The sequence below is a fragment of the Wasmannia auropunctata genome, unplaced genomic scaffold (assembly GCF_000956235.1).
Source record: "Wasmannia auropunctata unplaced genomic scaffold, wasmannia.A_1.0 LD336053.1, whole genome shotgun sequence".
In the NCBI taxonomy this organism is placed as follows: domain Eukaryota; kingdom Metazoa; phylum Arthropoda; class Insecta; order Hymenoptera; family Formicidae; genus Wasmannia; species Wasmannia auropunctata.
In genome coordinates this window covers 4,041,028-4,065,245 of record NW_012026837.1, presented here as the reverse complement: position 1 = coordinate 4,065,245, position 24,218 = coordinate 4,041,028, and the positions used below count along the sequence as shown (strand labels likewise).

General features: G+C 44.5%; 1 protein-coding gene across 1 annotated transcript in view; it reads right to left on the bottom strand.

The window, feature by feature from the left end:
- The window catches only part of LOC105451163, a 102,455-nt gene that overhangs the window by 38,739 nt on the left and 39,498 nt on the right, over positions 1-24,218 (bottom strand). The window contains exons 6-17 of the mRNA XM_011691441.1: positions 16,625-16,767; positions 14,173-14,519; positions 7,029-7,163; positions 6,220-6,378; positions 3,664-3,840; positions 3,283-3,508; positions 2,777-3,078; positions 2,235-2,459; positions 1,976-2,149; positions 1,685-1,846; positions 1,345-1,587; positions 965-1,195 (exon numbers count right to left, since the gene is read on the bottom strand). Of these exons, the coding sequence (XP_011689743.1) occupies positions 965-1,195; positions 1,345-1,587; positions 1,685-1,846; positions 1,976-2,149; positions 2,235-2,459; positions 2,777-3,078; positions 3,283-3,508; positions 3,664-3,840; positions 6,220-6,378; positions 7,029-7,163; positions 14,173-14,519; positions 16,625-16,767 (2,524 nt within the window). The remainder of the gene's footprint in view (positions 1-964; positions 1,196-1,344; positions 1,588-1,684; positions 1,847-1,975; positions 2,150-2,234; positions 2,460-2,776; positions 3,079-3,282; positions 3,509-3,663; positions 3,841-6,219; positions 6,379-7,028; positions 7,164-14,172; positions 14,520-16,624; positions 16,768-24,218) is intronic.

Below are 24,218 nucleotides of genomic sequence, written 5' to 3'. Positions count from 1 at the left end.
GTAAGAGTACTAGCTATATAAAATATACTTGGTCTATAAATATGAGATGACAACGGACTTAAAACACAAATGGACTACGTCATGCATTATATATGTAGACATTTTGCGAATTACCATAATTCTAAAAATTTCAACACGATCCAATATTATGTAAATGTGCTAAATTTATGCTTTGGTGTCTTGTAAAACAGTCACACGAAAATGGCAAGTATTAAAGTATCCTTTAACATTGTGCCGATGCCAATTGTTTTCTCCGAAGTTCACTCTGCCAATTTCACCAAACGACGAACTTATGCGTGCGCGTGATTAAAAAAAAAAAGAGAAAGATGAAAAACAACATACAGAGAGAATGACAAACAGTTCTATAAATTTTTGTGATTTTAAACACACAAAATGGAATTACAATGTGTCTCATGCTTGTATTATTCGACGACAGTCACAAAATGTATGGATGTCGTATTTAGTATACATAGTATGAAATGCAGGGACGGTTACTTCACTTTTATGGACGGAATCTCGTTAAGAAAGTATGCATTCAGACGCGTGCGCACGTTACGTTCTATTTAATCAACGAGTGAATCCGCTCGTGATTTGCGAGCGCAGTGATCGAATACGGTTAGCTGAACCGAGAGTAATTCGATTGCGCGATTATTTCGGCCGCGCCGACGTCGACCGTCTCGAAGACAACCGTCGCGAAATCGCGGTGAAATTTAGCAGAGGCAAGAGCCTTGAGTCTACCGCTCCGAGTCTAGAGCGAACCTAATTAAAAACTCTCGGATTTGACGAGGTTGTGCTGATGCTTCAGGCCCTCGATCAAATCCATGTGCGGCGGCTCGGTAACGTTAATCTTACGCTCGCGGAAATACTCCCGTCTCTGTTTGTGGCTATCCACGATCGAGGAAGCGGTCGCCGCCTCGGTATCCCTATCTCTCGTAGCCTCGGTCCGATCATCCTGATCGCTCACCTGGACAATACTGTCTGGTATTGGCAGCGGCTTGGCCACGCCGATGCGAACGGTCCCTTTCGGGGCGCCTTTGAGGGCCTGCACGGCCTGGTCCAGTGTTGCATTCTCTAATCCGATGTCATTCACAAACAGAAGCCGATCGCCCGGTATTAACTGCCCGTCGACCTGTGCCACCCCGCCGGGCACGAGCGATCGTATTACTATCACAGTTTCGTTGGGGTTCATTGGATCCTAAAAGCCGTAGACGAGCGGGAAAAGAAAAAACAGGTCGAACAGGTTATTGTAGATTCTCTCTCTCTCTCTCTCTCTCTCTCTCTCTCTCTCTCTCTCTCTCGTAATCGCGAAGAACCACCGCGTGCTACGAAAAATTACTTTCGCACCTGATAATCCAAAATGGAGAACCCAAGGCCCCTCTCTCCTTTAACCAATTCGATAATTTGCGGTTCGGAACTCCACATCGCCAGACCGGTTAGCGGTTCCAACGAGCGCGACTTCATTTTATTCAGACTCGCGTCGGTCACCGTGGCCGTGGTCGTCGTCGAAGCCAAGGAACCGTCCGACTTTGCTTTCACAAGGCGATCCATCGTGGGCAACAAGTTTTGCAGAGACCCACCGAGGATGCTCTACGAGATAACATATGGATATTCGCCGATAGATTCTTTCAAAGGCGCGACTTAACCGTTTTCACAGCGCGACGTCGCGGCCACTCCGTATACTCACTCTGGTCTGGAAGGCGGCCTGATGTTGAGCGGTGTCGATGGGGCAAAGTGGATCCTGCGAGGCGATGTTTCTTCCGCAAACCATGCGGACGTGTATAGGCAACACTTTCAGCACGCTAACCACTTCCATATGATTGATGCCCAATAAACGGTAGCCGTTTACCTTCAAGAAAGCACGATATCGATTTCAGGCACATTGCACCGTGAGAGCGGAGCGTTTTATCGAGCACTTTCGAAGGGGAGATACTATAGAGTTAAAGCCTCGCCCAAAAATATATGGAAATACGATAACCTCTAGTAACTCGTCGCCGGAGCGCAGCGTGCCGTTCTGTCCGACGGGGCCCTCCGGCAGGATCGAACGTATATAATGATGAGGCCTTACTTCCTGGCCGTTCTCCACGTCGACCGTTCCCTCTAAGCTAATCCCGAGACCGCTACCTTCGGCGAACTTTTTCAACTGGGCGACCTGTTTCAAACGAATAAAGAAACGAAAGAGATGATCCTTTCTCTGTGCGCGCAATCTTATCCTACGACGAGATTGCGGTACTCACGACTATCTCGGTGTCGGGCCCGACGATCTTCTGCCATTTCGCTTTGATTGCCGCGCGAATTTGAGGCGTGAGCTCGCTCGATGGATCGCTCAACAGCGCTTCAACGTTGGCCGCCTCGTCCTGCTCGTCGGACGTTCTTAAACGTTCTCCTTCCTGCAGAACCGCGCTATCCACGGTGGTGTGAGATTCACCTTCCGGCTCTATTTCGGTGGTGGTCTCTCCGTCCTGGGAGGGAAAAACCGCAAATGTATAAATTCAATAAATTCAATAACACACAATTAAGTTATATCAAAACTTCGTATTAATATTATAAATATTAATAACTTCAATAATGCATAAATATAATTAAAATGTATAAATGTGGAATTTATAAGTGGAAAATTTTCGATATATGCGCAATCACGTATGAAAAGTTAAATTTGAGTAAACGTTATAAAACTATGACGCCCAATGGGCAATGGCGAAGCGATATTTAATTAATACAAAAGTACATTTGCCATTTTTTTTTAATTAAGCCACGATCAACGGTTAATTGAACGTACCGCGCTCATGGGGAAACTGGGTAGGCTCGTTATCGACGGTGAACTCGGCTGAGGTAATCTCAATTCGCTCGCGGCAATCGCTTGCTGAAGCTGCTCGAACTTTGGTCCACGAAGGTATCGCTCCAAGCAGAGGGTGACCGTTTGCCCTGTACGCCTTAACACTTCGACGGCCTCGTGATTAGTGTAACCCTGCAGGGAATGCCCGTCGACCTCCACTATTCGGTCGTTAATCTGGATCTTATTGCTCAAGTCGGCCGCGCTACCCTCGCTAATGCTCTTAACGAAGATTCCAGAGAGCTCTTCTGCAAGAGAGAGAGAGAGAAAGAGAATTGAAAGTTTTCATCCCCGCTAAGGGTGCTATCCGACCGATTTGTCTGCCTCAACAACAGCTCGCCTGCACATACTTCGCATACTTTCTTTAGCAGCTTTGGCATGCTTTCAAAATGTCAAAAGCACTCGACGTGTCTATACGTTTTTCCTCCGCGACTACTTCGAGCTTCCATTACCTTTCTCGCAAACGTATCCAGCGATAGTGATCCCGAGGCCGTAAGCGTCCTTCGTGAGATCGACCTCGAAGCGCTCCATCTCTGGCAGTGAATTAATGTCGAGGGGCTCCATGGTGAGCACCGGGAGGTCCTGGAGCTGCACCGGAAGTGGCACCGCCGGTATAACTGGCATCGCTCCAATTGGCATTGGGTTGCGTACCACGTCCATGATGAGACCGGGTCTTGCCTGAAGGGACAAGAGAAACATTTTTCCGTGTCCGCGGTATGTATAACCTCGATGACGAGGATGGCGTGAAAGCTCCCGGAAGGGGATGCAGGAAAAAGGGTAGGCCGCGTCGTGAAAAGAAATTCGATTCCCGCCGTCTTCGGCACGACACTCACGTGCATTTCAATGTCGGACTCCTGCGAGTACATGTAGCCGTTATCGTAGCCGGTATCGCCCCTCTGCACGTGTCGCATGTTGTAGCTCTCCGGTACGCTGTGCACCAGATGTCTGTCCAACTCGTCCGGATCCCCAAGGATTTTCGTGGGTACGATCGGGGCGTGACTTCCGAGGGCCTGGAAGTACCCGGGGAATGAGAAATTTTTATGCCGTCCCAACGCCACCGTCGTCGGGCCGCCTAACGACCTCCCATCCCCTGGCCCATTCCCCGGATTTTTATAGAGACGAGCGCGCATTTCTATATGCCGCGCGACGAGCGTGTTTTCCGGGATTTTGAATTTCCAACCGTGTGGAAATTTCAATCTATCCGAGTAAATAAAAATGTTAACCGCGCCCGACTTTCCCCGGGACGCACCTCACAGAATTTCTCACGGAGATTACGCGGCGGACTGTGCGTGGAATAACAATTACGCGCGCTTCAACCCCGCGGTAGCAGGGGTCGGTGTACCATAACTACGGGCAGGTATTGTATTTACTTTATTCGTGTAACTGAAAGCTTAACCTCATCGAGGGAATTAAATTAAGAGAAAATAATGCTTGTCGTTGAGAAAATCCGTCTCCGTGTCGATTTTTACGGTCAATTGAAAAGAACTAGAGGACTCGCATTCGTTGCGCGTCGCATGGCTTGTAACGCGTCATTTTTTTACGTTCTTCCCTTTTTTTTATTTTTACAGATGTCACGTGGATTTCACCTCGGCTCGGCAAGAATCGTGACAGGTCTCGAGGGAATTTTAACAGGCCTCAACAAGTGATATTTACAAGTCGACAAGCAGCGGGGGACAGTTTGTTACAACCCTTAAAAAAAAAAAAATATTTCACGGAAGAATTCCTGTTCCGCGGCTGATGGCGCAGAGCCGGGTCGCCGACTGTTTAATATTCGCACGGGGAACGACGGCCGGAATTATACGCGGAGCCGGAATATAAATATCGATCAAACGCGATAAAAATTGAAAGCCTACGCGAGCGGGAAACCCGGGGAAAACCGCTTCGCTTTTCTCGGAACGTTACGGAAAAGTCGAGTGCGCTTCGACGTTTCTCTCTTTTTGTCTCCCTCTCTCTCTCTCTCTTTTTTTGCATTTACTTAATCTCACCGGAATAATGAAGATACTTTGTTACACGCGAGCGTGCCCGTGCGCGTTCAACGCGTTGAATTGCGTCCGCAGAAACCGGACGCAACAATGTCCAAAACTTAATTTATTAAAAGTCCGTTGAATTCATCGTCCTTGCTATTTCGCTTTTAACGCGGCCGTTATTTACGCCGTTGGCTCGCTGAAAAACGCGATGAGCAACTCATTTGTCAGCGAAAGATAAACCCGGCGGGCGGCTGCCGTCGCCGCCGTCGTCCTCAACTTTAATCTCGCGGCGAAGTAATTTCTATCTTCCGCGATTTCGAGCGTACGAGAAATTCCGGAGTCCATTCTTCTCTATAATGGAACCCCATCACCAACGCGAAGTTGCCTCATGTATTATTCATAATCCCCGAATTACAGTCCTCGGTCACCGCGGCCCCGAGTGTAATTGCTTCGCGAGTCGCGGCGTGCTTCTTCTGATGAGCTGACATATCCACCGGCGCGGTCGAGAGAGAGAGAGAGAGAGAGAGAGCGGAATCGCGGGATGTGTGTACTCGTGTGGATCTCGCGGCGATATCGATCGCGTTGCAGTCGACAGATCGGTAACGTATCGTTCTAATGGCTCGCAGTTTGCTGGAATTTCATGCGTGAAGTTCCGGCCTTCCTCCCCTCCCCCCTCTCCCTCCCCGCTCGCGAGATAGTCAATGAGGAAACCTCGACAATGATGTACGCGGGCCGTGCTCCGTGCAATCAATCTCCAAACCCGACGAACACACATCCCGAGCCCTCGCATTGGAATCTAATGGCTCGCATCGCGCAACCTAACTCGACTGCTTTAAATACCTTTGCGGAAACGCGCGGACACGCCTCGCGCGCGCTTCTAATTTGCGCGAGATAGACAAATGGACCGAGTTTTAAGCCATTATCCTGCACGCTTCTTCCGCGAGCGGGATTACGCGATTCTTATACGCGAGAAAGAATTGCAGCTTGTTGTGCAAGAGTATATTAGACATTGCCGGCAAATAATAACGTGTATACGCCGCGGGAGTCAAGATAAATTACAAAGCAGGAAAGGCTTCATCCTCTTTTCGAAGAAATAAAAATCTGCTGGTTATTAATTAAAAACAGATATGACAAAAATAAAAATCGGATAAAATCTACATTTTTTTAATTTTAATTGATTCTCGATGTGTTCTAGTTATAATTGTATTTCCGAATTATATTCGAGGAAAAAGGTAACAAACAAGAGAGGGGGAGATAGAGAGAGAGAGCTCATTAAAGCAGTGTAATCGGCGAATTATTGGAATCCTGCAATTTGCCACTTGCCCTCTCGGATATTTGGAACAAATAAAGGGGCAAACGCGCGGGGCGTATCGCGCGTAATTAATCGCGATCGCAAACGCGAAATTGCGGAAATGAAGATACCTGATAATCGGGAGAAGTTGGCTCCACAGGTCGCGCGACGACCAGCCGCACGTGGGTGCCCGATTGCCGTAAAACCGCGGCAACTTGTTCGCTTCCCATCCCACGGAGATTGACATCGCCGATCTGCAATATGTGATCCCCGCTCTGGAGTCGATTATCCTGCGGGCACACAATGCGAGGAGAAGCGTTTAATTTCCGCGGCTATTGTCCTGGGGGGGGAGGGGAGGGGGAGGGGGGAGGGGGACGGAGCAAAACGTTGACGTCCCGGATCATTTTCGCCGTCGCGCTTTCTCATTTCCTCGTCCGTTTATTTTTCCAAGCCGCCACGGGACGATGCGCGTTCGATCGTAAAAATCGGATCCGCCTCCGATATAGGTGTATGTATACTCCGTATCGTGTGCGCGTTGCTGCAGACCTCCCGCGTGCGAGTTATAATAAAGCGCGAAAGTTCGAGGGGGAGGGGGGAGGGGGAGGGAGAGGAAGAATAAGTGCGCGGAAGGCGCACGCGACACGGCCGTGTGATTAAGTGAGCGACTTATCAGAAGTTAAACCTATGATTAACGACAAGATTTACTCGTTAAGAGTCAGGATCCCGCGATAAAAAGAAGAATAATATAGCGAAGTTATCAAGGTGGACGGCGCTCGATATAATTCATATTAATAATATCGCACGGGCGGAAACTTGTAATTACGGGACGATTATTTCGTCGTAAGTGTCGCGAGAGATTACTTTCGAAATTAGCTTCTACAAGGAATTTCAGGTGATCTCTCGATGGGAGGGAAAATATTAGCTTTTGTGGTTTGCTTACGCGATCGGCGACGCCTCCTGGAAGAATGGTTTTGACGACGACGCCGGTGCTACGCCCGCCGATGATGCCGAATCCAAGACCGCTGCCATCGTTGATGAGATTTATCACTTCAACTTGAGCCCATTCCGTATTCAACTGCGAACAAAAAAGATGGCATAAAGCGTCTTAGTGCCTCCCGCCCCTTTCGTTATGAAACTTTAATAATATTATCGGATGCCACCTCGCCCGCCGAACACCCCTCTCGGGGTGACATAATGGAAGCCAAACTCCTAGAAAGATCCCGCGTTTTTCATTAAATTTATATTACGATTGAGCAAAACACGAATCCGTTAATGGAAGAAAATATGAAAAATGTGAGGAATAAAATAAAAATCTTTTCGCTCCTTCTTAATTTTAAATTCGTTAGTTTAATTATTTTGGAAGTACGATTCTCTCGTCGATTCAACCTGATTTGTTGTTGGAGTTTTAATTACACACGTTGCGGCGAGATTTCATCTTTATTAAAATGTTACATTTAACAGCACGCGAAGCACAAATAAATTCCGTAGTACCATTAATTTGCGAGTACTTGGGCGCAATCTCACCGCGAATACATATACAGGGTGTCCCCGTATAAGCCACCCCTTTTTATCTCGCCTTTTTATCTATAAACTAACAGAGATAGACCTAATAAATATAATATCAAACTAAATGGCTTCGACTAAACTGTATTGTAAGCACTGTGATCACTTAGAAATATTATCTATGTTAGAGAGCGAAAAGACATGATTAATTTTTGCACGGTAAATAAAGTGACAATTTTAATATGATAAAAGTTATAGCGTTCTTTTTAACGAATACAACGATTTTTAACAAATAAAACGCTACTTTTATCTATTAAAGTTGTCACTTTACATTGCAAAAATTACGCATGTTTTTCCGCTCTCTAACATAGACAATGTTTCTAAGTGATCACTGTGCTTACTTTAAAGTTTAGTCAGAGCCGTTTAATTTGATATATATTTATTAGATCTATCTTTGTTAGTTTACGAGATAAAAAGGGGTGGCCACTTATACGGGGACACCCTGTATATTTTTCGCGAGTATCATTCGTACTTCCCGCACGTGTTTTCATTTCCACCGACGTTAACAGCCGTATCTTATATACCGCATAAAGAACGAGTTAATGAGAATGAAGTACGAGGGTCGGGAAATAAGAGTAATAATATAGCGCGCAGCATCTGCTCCACCGCGGCATATTTTAACGAACCTAACGAAACGAACAAGGTTACTTGGGATTTTCAGATAATACGGCGAGAGATTCGGTTTGTCGATATCTCACGTCAACCGCAAAAGGCTGACGTGGCTAAGACAGAAATTCTTCACACGTGTTAAAGTATCCTGAAGCTAGTATGTAACCTTCAAGTTTTCCAAGATATATCACGATTTTCGAAGTTACTTCTTAGTTCAAGAATCATTGAGATTAATTGCAAGATTGCCAAACATAATTAGAATAAAAATAGATTTAGATATAAATACAATAAATAAAGCAAAAAAGAAGTATGTACGAGTATGTGGATAAACTTGAAAATGTGCCAGTATTGTCGCAGCATTCTTGTCGTTTGTCACTTTAAAGCGATGCATATGTTTTCCATTTTGGAAATTTGCCCTGTAATCGCGGGAAATACGTTAAAATTTAAAGTTCTTGCGGAAGGATGAACTCTATCCGGGTACCGTTCACTGTGATAGGTGACAGCTTCGCGTGCATTTCTTTTGCACTCATCAAATATTAACAAATATAACTACTTTTCCGATATGAAAGTATAGCGATATATTTATTATCGAATATCTTACATACTGTATTGAACATGATGAAACGAACGTGAGTTTCGTGATCACGATAAACTGAACTGATTCCTTGTTTCATGCTTTATTGTATTATGCAACAACGATGAGGATTTTGTATGTTACGTTCCTTTTGTATGTTCCTTAATACGACTATGTTTGCTTATATCTGGGTCTCATTGCTTTAGATATCGAAGATTCGTGAATGTAAATATTAATTGTAAATATTAATTGAATTATCTTGAGATCAAATAATCAAAAGGATACATAAATATATCGATAAATTCATTTTTTTATGTGTTACAAGAACGTAGAAAGAAAAATATATGGTTCCATTAAAAAAAAACATAATTAGCTTTGATTTAAAAAAATTAACAATTTTGAAATTTCTTTTATGCAAATAATTTTTTAATAGAAACCAATAATCTCAAAAACTGTGGCGACCGATTCGAGGAACATCCTATACATGCATAAATGAAACTATATTATACTGCACGAAGTTTCTTTAATCGGTAACTCGTATTTTGCCTAAAATCAATAGAACAACAGAACAAGCAGAAGCGACGTACTAATCTCTGCCCGCAACATGTTAGGTCATTAATTTTGATTGGTTCTCTGGAGTTTGCTTCGTTATCGTCCTCGCGGCCACAATTAACGAGCTATTTAATATTAACGTTCCGATTTCCGATAGCTCTTACAGGGCGCTTACAATGGCCCCGTAATTTCCGGCGAGAATCGCAGCCAAGATTTTCAAATCAATTTTTCATCGTTTACTCTTCTCGGGTGTACCCCGCTATTGCGATATTGTCGAAAAATTAATGAAATTTAATTGTGCCAGAATCTCTCCGTTTTCCTTCAACGAAGCACTCCATTCGCGATATCTCTCCTTTCTCCCCCCTCCTTCCCATCGCTTATTGTGCGAGATAATCCTTTCATTTCCGGACGCTCAGAAATATACGAAGAGGACAAAGTCGCGCAAGTGGTACAGACGGGGGTACTAGCTTGTCGGTTGTTATCGCGGAGAGGGTAAAGTTTTGAAATTTGCCGGCCTCGAGTGCGTCTCACCGCGTTCCAATTTACGCGCATCAAACAATCGGGCGGATTTAATTAAAGCGTTTTTACCGGTGCGGCGACGCGCGCTCTCTCTCTCCCTCTCTCCCGCGGTTCCCCTCTGGATTAGCGGGGGGACACCGGAGTTATATTGGTTCGTTAAAACGCAGAATCTGATGAATTTTTTATTTTTTATTATTTTTACGAGCCGGTAATTGGCCACTCGCAAACGCAAGGACTCCGCCGTACCTATATGTTCGCCGTCAGAGCGCGGCCACGCGCGCTACCCACGGGATGTCCCTCGGATTCCGGTGCTTCCGGCGCTCCCGCGAACCGGAACGGAAAGCCGCGTCGGGGAGAAACGGAGAGAGAGAAAGACAGAGTGAAACAGGAGGGACAAGGCCGAGAGTGATTTACATTGCGGGTGTCGTGCAAACGCGTGCCCGCGGCATGTACCGCACGCGCGCGTGTGTGTGTATGTGTGTGTGTGTGCGTCTCTGTGCGTGTGCTTACGTGGGCGCCGTGCACTTACACCGATGAAAGATTAAAGCCTCGGACGCGCGCGTTTGCCTCGCGCGCGATCGCGAAGCTGGGGAAATTCGTACGGGGTCGAGACGCACACCGGACGCTCAGCGAGAGTCACGTCAACGTTGTTAAAAACCCCGCTGGCAGGGGGTTTCTTCGGGATATTCTTTGATACTTCGTTATATTCGTTATATATTCGATAATCGGTTCTCGCGGACCAAAATTAGTTTCGGGATAAGTAGCGCGAAGCGCCACGTTTCTGACGTAGCAACATCGGGAGCAGATACTTTTCCTTGTCAAGTAAAGGCGAAAAGGAGAAATCGATAATCAATCGTGATTAATACCGAATGTATTATGCCGTCAGTCCTTCTTTCGAAAGCAGCAATATTAAATGCCTCTGAATTTTGAAGCGATTTAATACTCTGAATTTTAAATCGATTTAAATAAACAGTTACCGCGATTTTCTCTATTCGTTTCGTCTAACTTTAAAGTATTGAAAGTCAGTTATATATATATATATATATTTTTCTTATTTTTAAAATGTGATAAAAAATATTTAACAAAAGTGCTATTAATATAATATTTAAAAACTGTATACTATTAACAATAAAAATTGTATTTATTCCACGTAATTTTAAAGTGTGGAGAATTTATCGTATATAAAACAGATCTTTTTTATTATATATATTCTCTTTTATATATTTTTTCTTTTATTGTAAATATTTACGTGTATTTTAACGAATTTCCGAGAATTATTTCATAAAAATACAAAATTGATTAGTGAACAATAACAAGCTGTTTCACATTTGTAGCACAAATTACACGTTAAACGTAACATTATTCAACATTAATAGATTTCGTAGAAACCACTATTAATGATGCACGAGACGGCTTTGTTATTGCGGCCGATAGAGCGAGTGATAAAACACACACACACACACACACACACACATTGCGGGCATTACTAAACGATTTAATATCCTCTACCAGGAAAAGCCTGAAAAAATATATCGCATTAAATAATGACGCGCAATCGGCAATAAACTTTTACGATCGATCGCCTTTCCGTTCGAGTCCCATTGACAATGCCGGAAATCCTCGTCTGCATAATCCTATTCTTGTCTCAATGTCACGAGAAATGTCACCGACCTTCCATCAATCGAGTATGACATCTGCTTAATGGCAATAGGGAAATAAATGTTCAGACAGACGTTGCGCGATCGAATGCTTTCAGAACTTTCTGACGTAAAGCCATCTTTCGATGTACGCGATTCTCAATAATGACATCCGATCGCGAGTCCTCGTCATATACAAATCGTTTCCGAAGTAATAAATATTAGAGATCGTTAAGGCAAATCCCGCAAATGTATCTCTCCCCGTGATCGTCGCGATTCTCTCTCATTGAAGCAGTATCAAATAACGATTAACACTGAGCCGTACTCGATTTCAATACGCCTGGAAATCTCCAGGTTTGTACTAAATTCCAATTAAATTCCCGTTACTTCTTTTTACATGTACCAGGGCGCTCGCTCTCGACGGTCCGGCCGTCAACGTTACCGTGTGTAAACTTTGAGCAACGCGGCGAAAAAGCGTTAATTCGTAAAAACCGTTCCATTTTCCTCGGATAAAATTGATTGCGGGGCAACGTGGAGAGAGCACACGGGGAAAGCGCGGGATCATAGATCTAATACGAGCGCGGGAAGTGTCAATTTGTTACGATTAAATGTTTCCATCGAAATGGCATCGCCGCAGGGATAAACGATTCTACTGTACCTCGCCGGTAATGGACGATAAATTTTGAAGATCACGCAAACCTTGCCTGCACAGAGAGAGAGAGAGAGAGAGAGAGAGAGAGAGAGAGAGAGAGAGAGAGAGAAAAGAGAGAAACCGGCATTGCCCGGAGGGCGTCAGCGAAACTCTTTACCGATAATTCTATTTCCGTCGCAGCCGTCCGCCGCCGCTTGTTCCTATTATCGCGCCCGAAGACAGGTAGAGATAGGAAGAGGATGGAGGAAGCGGCAAAGAGCGAACGGGCGCCCAATTTATCTGCGATTGAAAAAAAAAAAAAAGAAAACAAAACTTCGATCTAGGGTATATCGAATGTCAAGGAATCAAGAAAAATGGCTACGGACGGCCCGCCGGCCAATCGAAAGCTCTCTCGGGAATTGATGGCTTCGAATAAACTGCGTAATTAACTATTTAGAATTGCCTCTCGAAATATATCTCAGTAAATACGCTCGTATCACGAATTAATATATTAATTTAGTTCATTATAATTAATATATGTTGGCATACAGTTGTGACAAAAATTTCCGGCCAATAAGTAATTTTATCGTACTGAAAATTATAAATATATTGCATCGTGTATAAACAAAATTTTAATGTCTTCAATTTTAAATGAGCATTATAAAACCCACAATGGTGATACAATTGGGAATTTACTCGCAACATGTATTTTTTTAAAGAGATAACGTCAAATTGTAATTTGGCTAGAAATTTTTGGCAGCCACTATATATTAATAATGTTTTTTAATATACTGTTAAAAATATTACTTGTCAGCTGAAACAAATGATATTTTCGTTCGGAAATTACTGGACATTAGGAACAGTTAAAAGTATACCTCTAATACCTCTATACATCCATTAGATTCTCTAATTACATTTTTAAAAGCAACACTCTCGAGCGGAAATGAAAAACTGCGAACAGAAGGATCCTGGACGCTATCCTCTCTTAAATACGCAGAATTAATAATATTTCGTAGAAAAATACTCCTCAGTCCACGACATCCGACATCGCAGATACAAGATAAATATTATTGGCAAGACTATCGCCTCGAGATGTTGGCGAGAGGCCGTACCAATAATTCTATTTCCGTGGCCGCTGTTCCTATTATCGCGCGACAGAAGGCGGGAAAGAGATAAAAAAAAAAGAGAGGGCGCGCCGTGATAGGGCGGCCCAAATGAGGCCAATTATGCCGGGGCTATCGATCGGGATTTTATCGGCGTGTCGCCACTCGAGGCGGCTCCAGCGCAAATATTTCTTTCGGGATGGAGCACCCTCGAGTCTCTCCGAGGAACAGGGGTTTATTCCGCATAAGACGATCTCGGGTCTGAAAGCCCCGGCTATGAGCTACACGATAAAATAAGACGTCGAGAGAGGGAGAGAGAGAGAGAGAGAGAGAGAGAGAGAGAGAGAGAGACGAGCGCGCTTATTAAGAGCCAATGAAGAACATCCTTTTACGTGGAGAAATATTCAGCACAATAGTCTCTCTCCACCGAGAGAGGGAAAAACGGGGGAGCTTTTGCTCAAGCGGAAACAAGAGGAAAAAACAAAAGGAAAAGAGCACAACCGCTGAGATGAAAAATGATCACGAGAAAAGATATCGATTGCAATTGTGCGTGTTGATTATGTACGAGAAATTGGATGGCCAAGATTTTTCTCTCTTTTTTTTTCATAACTTTTACTTCAGTCTACCGTACATCTGAGACGCTCGAAAAATCTTCGGTTAGACTCTTAATTAAACAAATATCGAATAATTTACGGGATCGTTCGACCCGCAATGCTAACGCGGGTCGCCAATGCCGCGGAGATACAGATCTATAAGATAGTCGCTAATTATGGCGTTATAAACAACGCGTCATGCGGAGCTCTAAAAAAAGAAAAGGGCGTTCTGAGGAACGCGCGGGTTAGGTCGAGGTTGGCGAGGGAGAGAGAGAAAGAGAGAAAAAAAGGGCGGCGACTCACCACCATGTCAGAGCCACTCTTGGAGGCGTCGCTGACGGCGGAGGGGCTCCTTTCGATGACGAGGCCTCCGGGTACCGGTGTCGAGGTCGGCGTGGGTGTTGGCGTATTCGTGGGCGTCGGGGTCGCCGCCGAAGTGGTGCTGGCCGGTTGGCTTGACTTCGGGGTCGGTCCCGGTGTAACGACGGTGGACGATGCTGACACCGATTGATCCTTGTCGGAGCCTGTCTGGTTGTTCCCAGCAACGGCACCACCGCCGCCGCCGCCGACGATGGACGACGCTGCTCCTGCGGCCGCTGTCGAACTCGAACCACCGGACAATTCATCCGTTGGCAAAGAGCTCCCAACGTCTGTCAATAGCAAGTACATACCCGTTCCGTCCGTTATTTAACCATTTCGAGCGCGACGTACCTACTCTACGTCGCATCGACCGCACTCCAATGAGGAGCTGTGGTAAACTGCAAAACTGCAGCTTCTCAGAAAAGTTTACTCGCTGCCCGGAGCTCCCTTTCCAAAAATTTATTTGGTACTTTAATTCGCACTCCGATGAGAAGTATGGTAACTGCAGCTTTTCAGAAAAGTTGCACCATCAGAGCTCTCTTTCCCAAAATTGTTCATACATCAAAACGTAAATAAAATATTAAATAAAAAATTACATAGATTAGAGTCACAATATTTTTCTCGAGCAAAAAAATGACATTAAAATACAATTATAGATATTAAAAAATGCGCTAATAATATTTTTACTTCCGTTAATGTATAATTTCTTCGATATTTAACTAAAAACTGAAGACAATTTATTTTTTCATTAATGAAAAGCTACTGGAAGTCTAATCGTGAAGTTATGTCATTTAATCTTTTTAATAATAATCAATTAATTCTTTATAGAAATTAGTTTTCGGCACATAAATTTTCAGAAATTAATTAATAAGAGAATATGCGCGAGATACTATATCGCTAAAAGAATTAATACACTGAATTTCGAAATGTTAACTATGTGAAGTTGTTAGAATATTTATAAAACTCTATTGAATAAAGTAATAAAAGTTAACATTGGTAAAGTGATGCTTCTCACGAAGCAATTGCGTTATTCGCACCGTGTACACGCATGGACACTCCAGCACGTTGCTGTTCCATATGCAACAACCGGGCCAGGAAAAAAAGTTAACGAAACTAATTTAACTCTCTACGGCGTGAGAAATTCAACGAAAATAAACATTTATGCTAGCATGGACAATGTTGCATCGCCGAGAGCGTATTATAATAGTCTCGGACAGTGCTTTTCTTGTTACATGCAAGAAATGTTTTTCGTTGCTTTCGTGTAAATTGCAAAATTGCGAGAACTAACTATGCCTTGATGAAGAAGGACAAATTTGCAAAATCCACGACGCTGTTTCGAATCATCCAAATATCTTGAAATTAATCTATTACACCACGGTCGCAATAATCACGTCTGTGAATCTTTCATTAAAATTAACCATTAAAAAAAATTCGAATATATGCCATAATTAGTGCTAAATTATGGCTAATTTATTACTCTAGTCTCGAATTTATTGCTTCTATCCATTCACAGAAAGTAAATATCAACAGAGGGGAAAAAAGCTGAGTTCACGTTACGCTAGCACCCCCACTTTTGAAAAACACATTTGTTTATAAAGTACTGTAAACAAAAAAAACAGGTATATCAAAATTCTTTGCTAATTTTAAGTTTTAAAATGCTGTAATGAAACATCAGAGAATTTTGAACAGTCGTACTCTTGTACGTGCGCTACCACCACCACACTTTTGGATTTTCATTTAAATTACAAGCGACAAATTTGGAACTAGGATATTTTAAGAGCAATTAACTCTAGAATCATTTTAAAATCAAAATTAACAACTTGTTGAATATACTTCACTCTTGTAGCCTTATGCGTTTCGATAATTTTCAAACTTTCGTGAGCAATAAATTCCAAAGTAACATGTTCGCGAGTATTTGACTCGAGTAACAGTTTAGGAAAATTTATATAGTTAGGTATTCATTTTCTATTCTTATATGTTGTAGTAATCAATAATTAGTACACCTATAATTATTCAAAATTTTCAATGTTTCTTTGCACTATCTTGGAGCAAAAAATTTTAGTATATCTGTTTTTTGTTTACAGTATTTTATACGTATTTTTCGCAAGTGGAGAGGCTAGCGTGAAGTAAACCTAGCACTCCCACTTTTGACATTTATTTCCTATAGAAGAAATAAATTCGGGACTAAGGCAATAAATTAGCAATAAATTAGCGCTTGATTATGACATATATTCAAACGTCTTTTTGGTAGGTGGTAGAGCTAGATTTACAGACGCACAACAATCGCGTTTCGCGGCGTCATCTTCTTCTTTGTAAATCGAACGCGCGGGACCTTGTCATCTCCCGGCGTAAATGGATTCCGCTCGCAGCGTCTAATTACGCAGATTGTAATTACCTTGGGCGCTTCTTGCTACGACTAGCTCAACCAGACCACGGGCCTTCTGAAGAATCGAGATCGCCTGCTCATGGGAGATGTTCGAGTCTAGGGGCTGCCCATCGATCGCCAATATTTGATCTCCCTCTAACAGTCGACCGTCGCTGAAACAAAAATGCCATAATTCGGATATGTGTATGTTAACCGAAAGGGGAGCGAAAAACACGCTCGGACACACTCGATTTATCACTCGGTGAAGATGAGAGCCTCAGAGTAAATAAAAACAAAACTGCGCTGAAGAGTGAAGAGTGAAGTTTTGCATTCAGGCGAGAGACAGGCGGCGAAATGGCGCGCGCATTACGCGGGCGGGCGCAATATCGTTTGCCATTGACATTTCCGGCCGTTCGCGCGCGCGTCCGCTTTATATGCATTTCGAATCGGGTCGGCTAAATAATCAGGAGGCGATCAATAATCAACTTATCTAATAACGCGATATGAATACCCGCTATGCAAATACACGCGGTCCGCTCGGGGCCGTTATATAATTAGATTGCTTTAGCGGGGGAAGGGGAGGGGGAGGGCAGGAGGGTGGTCATCGACCGCGCATTATCAGATCGTTCCGATTTTTATCCAGAGAGAGAGAGAGAGAGAGGAGAGGAGAGGGGGGGGGGAGGAGGGTCCATTACTGGAAACTTCAACGCGTCTCGTAATCTCCTCCTGTTTACCGTATCGCGGCGACCGCGATGTAATTAGCTCGCGCTCGTTTCGAGGCTCCTTAACGACGCGGACGCGCCGTTAAACGTCCGCGATCCCGCGTTTATACGGCCTGATATTAAACAAAAATCCCCGTGCTCGCGGAAACCGCGATACCACGAGCGGAAAGCTTTGCGGGCGGTGTCTAGAATTTTATCCCCTTATCTCCGTGTTGTATTTATGCACAGAGCGGATTATCGTACTTGTAACGTCGCCGCGCGCCGGACAGGACGGGACGGGACTTGCCGTTGTAAAGCAAGATGACGCGCGCATGTGATGTAATGTACCATGAAATCCTTTGCCGTTCCCCTCCTCGACACCGCGGTGATTAAATTTTTAATAAAATTATCAGCATCACGCGCGCGCGAAAATTTCCGTGACGTACAGCAGTATAATCGGATAATTCCGTTTGATGCTAACTCGATTTATCATGCAGCACCTTGTAGTTGTGCAGTTTTCGAGAACGGATGATTTACACCTTATATATTACAAGAGAGAATCGGATTAGAACGAACGCAGATGGTATAAGGTAAGGAGAGGGCCGGACGCTGCGGATTCGGCCCTCATCGAATCGTCCGTATTATAAAGGAGATTTATGTTACACTCGAGAGGGATGGAAGTTCCATAAGTACACGTGATACAGTTATTCGTTCCAGGGGAACACGGAGATACAACCGAGGGATACAACAGATTGCCGTAATGCCGCGCGATATTTCGTGCCGTGAAAGTGGACCCTTCCCCTCTCCCGTTTCGCGGGGGTGGTCGCCAAGATAGAGGCATTATCGATATCGCTCTTCAAGTAGAACAAGCCCAAGGGTGTACGGGTGTGTCCGCAATCTGTCGAGAAATCCGAACGACAATACGAGGGGCGGGGCGGCTCGCACAGAGTCCGATAAAGGACTTTTGACAAGCGGCGGAAAGACCCGATAGCTGATTCTAATTAAATTTTCCGACAACGCGATCTTGGACGGTCGTAAGACGAAGTAATCGCTCGCTCGTGAAGCGCCGCGCGCCGTTGTCGTCTCGTAACTTCCGCGTAATTAAAAACCTGCTTGAGACTTTATATAAAGACGCGCCAAAAACGCGTCCTTTCTTCTGCGTCACGGGGAGACCGGGAGCCGAAATGAGGAGCGCGATAGCTGCCTGAATGGCAGGCAATGTGCCTCGGGTAGGGAAATAAAAAGGACTTGTCCAATTTAATTTTAGGAGGGCAAACGGAAATTCCGCGCCTTTCGGTCGCCTCTTAAAGTTGAAATTCACGAATCCACCGTACGACGCAGTACGTACTCCTAACACGATAAACGTTCTATTTCCTAAATCTTTCGTGTTGACAAGGTAAAAATAAAATTTCTCAAGTAAACCGTGTCAGGTGACAAAAGACAGTTGACTGCACTCGAGCTAAAAATTGTTCGGCGCACTCCTCTGTCTCTGCGCTGACATGTAACGTCGAAATACAATTATTAATAAATTGACCGTTTTATCTCTCAGTATACGTCAGTAATTAACTTAAAAATATCTGAGAAATAGTGAGGAAATACATTGCGCGCGGCGAGAATCTCGCAGGGATCGAAATTGCAGCAAGGATGATAACTATCGGAAATATCATTACGTCCGTTACCGTTTCCACGTCGCCATCGTTTATCGAGTGGGGCATTCTCCCGCGACATTTGGCATAGCACGCGAAGTTACACACGCGCGCGCACACATACACACATACACCGCGATCCGGCATTTAATGGCACGATGTGGTGGTCACGTTACCCAATTTCCGTCAAACCGAATTTCAATGCCTGCGCTGTGTCGCTAATGATACTGGGCTGGGTATCGCATCGGTCACGGTAATCTACGTCTCGATTTTCTGCGGTTACGAACAGGCGCCTGACGAGATCCGTTCCCGACGGGGAGTTCTCTCGGCAAGAACGTAATGACATGACAAATCTTTACGAAGCTCTGGGTCACCGTGGCAAACAAAGCCGCGTTTTCCCCGCGGACAAAAACAAAGAATTCTTTTAGAGATCATCCCGAACCGAGGAACTTGAGATCTGGGATATCAAACGTATTACTCGTATTATTCGTTTTGTATTCTGCCCTTTGGTACGATTATTGATTACTTTGCTACCCATTTGCGTATTATATATTACGAAACGACGTAATTATAAGACAAACGTTCTTTCCGTATATAACGTGAAATATACGTGTTCGTGCAAATATAAGCCAAGAATGATATTGGCACACGAAAGAAACGATTTTGTTGAAAGACTTAAAAATTTTGCTAAAAACAGATCTGAAAATAATTTTTTATTGAATCATCAAAATAATTTGTTGGAATGTTAAAACTGACAAGTATTGCTATAAAACGTTTTGATATTCTGGCAATCATTTTGACTTTCGCACAAAATAATTTTGACTATCGAACAAAAATTATTTTCAGATCTGGATTTCAGCAAAATTGTTCTTTCCGTGCATGTTTCAGAAAGAAATTTAGAATAAAATCGCTCTTTCATGTATGGTACATATGTGAATTTATTTAATATTATAGGAAAATGTTAAAGAAAGAAATTAAATCTTTAAAGGGAAGGACGTAATAAAGAATAATTAAATACAGACAAAACAAAAAGGGATAAACCGACATTTGCAGGAATTGCACGTAATAAATATCCAAAGAAAAAGTAATAACGATATAATTGCGCAATAAAAAAACTAACGTAAAATAAAGATAACGACGCTATAATACATGTAATCTCATCGGAGTATGAAGATAGCGGAGCGGAAATGCGAGTCACGGGAAAAAACGGCATCGATATAATCGTGCTCTGCACTTCGAAAATCTCGAGAGAAAGGTGGAAAGGTCATCGCGGGACCGTATAATAATGGAATCCGATAAAAATTTCGCTCGCGGCACGCCGAGGTACGAGATAAAAGGCGAAATATATAAGAACGATCGAGTTAATGCACACACTGGACACACGATGAATACGCGGATCCCGACCGGCGGTCGCGGCGGCCGCGCAGAAGCGCGTACAGGAACGGCACGGCGCGCGGTGGCGGCGGCGGCGGCGGCGGCGGTGCTCACCCCGTATTTCCAGAGCCCTGTAAATTATGAATGAGGCGTATCCTCCTGCGCGAGCCCGTGTGTACCGAGCTCTCAGATTACTCTCCGGCAACTCGCCCGTCGCGAGTTCAAAGTGTATGGCGAGGGTGGACGGCCGTGTAAGGGTCGCGAGTGCAGGAGGGTGGACCGTGGCGTTCGTCGACGTAGGAAAATACCGACGACGACGACGACGACGACGGCGGCGGCGGCGGCGGTGGCCACCGCCAGGAAGGGGCGGGGTTTCAAAGCGGGATCTCTCTCTTCTCTTTTAGCATATATACACGAGGAGCGCGGAGCAGCCGGATGTACCGTCGTAAAATAAAAACGCGACTCTCTGCGCCGCGACCCCGCACCGTTTCCTCCCGCGCGCTTCTTCTTCCCTCTGTTTATCGCGCGTTTCACCGGGCACTTCTCTCCGCCCCTCCGCGACTCGTAAAACCGAAGTAACGCCGAAACGCCGCCGACACGAGATGTACAAGAGAGCCGCCGCTGCTCTTAGCTCCTCGGCTTAACGCTCAACAAACGGGCTTCTATTCTCTTACTCTCGCGAATCGCGTATACACGTTATACATACTAACAAAGACGTCCTTTTTTAGGAAGGGGGCGGATCGTTCGCTACGAATTCTATCCCGCGCTCTCTCTCTCTCTCTGATCAGGCTCGGGGGAGGAAAATTTAAGTTCCGACGCGCGACGCAAACCCGAGACGTCTAACTACCCATTGTTCCGTACTGCGATATAGTTACACGACTGACTGGCACACTAAACTTTCGCCGAATTTCCAAACTGTTAGGAGAACAGCTCGGGCTCACACTTTGTATGAAACGCGGCCATTATGCAAAATCGCCCACGTAAATTCTGCGGGAACTGCAAGTGCTACAAGATAATTACGTAACTAGCTCAGAGGCGTAATTTATGCTCCACGTAAATAATACAGACAAACAACAGCCGGCACGCTGGGGAGGGGGAGGGGGAGAGGGAGACTCCCCGCTATTTTTTTCTATCTTCTCCAATGATCGCGCGCGTACATACGTTGTACGGGGGAAGCACGAATGTTTCCATTAAGCGGAAAAAAAAATCGTTGTTTTTCATTGAAGGAGGCTTTTTTTTGTATCCCTTCATTATCCGACCGGCCCTTGGGAGGGGAAAAGAACGATTGTTGTTTTGCGATTCAGCTCCGCACTGATTGCAGTTAGTGATTTCCGGCGCATCGCGAGTTATTTATTCTTCAGTCTACAGACTCTGCCTGATCTGCTTGCGAGCGCTTGTAAAGCGCTTGATCGATACTATCTTCTATCTATTGAAAATGGAGCACGTAACCGTGCACGTGTGTACGTGTGTGTGCATGTGTGTAGGGCGCGCAAAGATAATCTGAAATATATTCAAACCCGGCCACCGAGAGTCGACACAGCGCATTAGACTCGCCCCGATTTAAACGTTTGTCCGCCTCTCCGGCGAGTTAATCAGTCTGATCGTACGATTATTTCGAAAACCTTGATTACACGCCGTTTAATAAAGTGTTCAAACGCTTCAAAGCCGGAGCGCGTTTTGATGTGATTTGAATCTCGCAAACGTTATTAGTCCGGTGACCATCGCTAATTGCAGAATGCCGGACTGTAAACATGAAAACGGAACCGGGGTGGATTGTGTTTGGCGAGTAATTAAGCTCCACAATGCCGTAAATGCTGTCGAGCAATTTGTAAGAAGCACTGGCGGATTACCGCGCGCACAACGCAACGCTGCGCGGACAAAAGTACTCTCTCGTTCGATTATTTAATTAATAATCTCTTTATATTTAATACAATAACGAACGTATAATTAATAGTAACAGGTATTCTCCGGCTAAAATATAAACATTATACAAGCGTATAGAAAATAAAATCGCATATCCTTTAATTGTGATGTTCACAATGTACGACGTGGATAACGAGACGCAGGAAAATGAAGTACTGCGTGCGTAATAAAAATTCGATGCCGAGTACGGGAGTAGGAATAGAAAGTGCGTCCCAGAGCGGCAAAAATTAAGGCGAAAGTTCTGTACATAGGAAATCCTCGATCCGTCTTTCGTTTTAGTCACGTATGTTCCCTTCGATTTATATATCCATATATATATATATATATATACATATATATATAAACCGCGGCGCGCACTTATCGATTCGAGTATGTTGTCCTACCATACAGTGTCTCTCACCATTTAGGACCAGCGCGAAGGCAGAAAACTTCCGCCCCTATTGTTTTCAGTAGTGCCGGCGCGCGCGCGCGAGAGAGAGAAAGAGAGAAGTATCTTCCTCTCTCGTCGAATTCAGCCGTCGGTTTTCCCCGGGATAGCTCGCTGAAACTTTTAGAATGTATCAAGATATATAAACGAGGTCTTGGGTCCCGAGGCTTAGGGCGAAACCGCGATCACCGTTTGCAAGTCAAATATACGCCGCAATTTCTCACCCCCGCGTCGTCGGGACGTCGCGCACGTGTACGCGTGCTCGTGCCCTTACACGACAATAATATAGGCCGACAGCGTGCCTCGCGAACGTGAGGCGTGTTCGCGTATCTCCCCTGAAAAATCACCCCTGTCGCACGCCGCGCGCGACGCTGTACTTTCGATTGAGTACAGTGAATCCGCTACGAATTCGATCCGATCTCGGGGGGGCTTCGTGTGTCACGCAGACGCGCTCCTCCCTCGTTATTTTTCATACCGACGCGGGAAACGTTTTCCCTCCTTGCGATAAAACTTGCAATTGGATCGACGCGAGATAGAGGAGACGCGAGATGGCGAGATGGCGAGAAATGACGATGCGACAAACAAAGTACATAACGGAGAGAGATGATTGATCGGCGCATGTAGTAATGCAGAATTGTTTTTTCCGAAAAAAAAAGTGGAGTGAAGCGCAACGTCTACTCAACTACTCAAGCTGCGTGAATGAAATCGGCTTTTCGGAAAAAGCAATGTTATACGTGTATCTGGTTTATGCGCAACATTCGTTGTTTGTACTACACTTGCCAATGCCAGAACAAACTATCGACGCAGTCAATAGACTTGCGATATCCGATAAGCGACTCAATATTTCGCCGGAATTCACTCCGCGCCGCGTAAAGTACGTATATACGAATAAGTTTCCGGTATTGGATGAAAAACACAGATACACGGAGGAGGAAAACCACCAGAAGAATATTCCCACATCTTTTTTCTCTCACTGACAGCTTGTGTACTCCGAATTAGTGGGTAAGCCAGGGGTAGATAAGCCGGAGGTTTTCGGTTGGATTGACGCGTAGGGCTTACACAGTGTCGGTCCAGTCACTAGGTTAATCTTCCTTTCCCTCTCTTTTGTGCGACTCCGAAAAAGTTTTGTGCCGCTGGAAGTCGTCGCTGCAAGTGAAACGAACGCACGAATAGCAGGTCAGCGATTCGACGCGGTCAAATCCGAAGAAAGATTTACGTAACAAAATTCTTTCAGAGCATGCAAAATTTCTGGTCTTGCGATTTACAGCAAAATTTGTTCGAAACATCAAACAGCTGCAGACGCAGGTGCTGCCGCGTCTTTTTACCTCGCAAAAAATTATTCGGCTAAGAATTCGTCAAGCCAAGTGGAAAGGATAGAAAAAACTGCAGAATACAAGCGTAAAAATTATTCCGTACACAACTCTAAAATCGCTCAATAACGCAACAGTGCTAAACAAATAACCACAGTAAACACTTCGCAATTCTATTAGTGACACAAACCATACATCTCTCTCTCTCTCTCTCTCTCTCTCTCTCTCTCTCTCTCTCTCTCT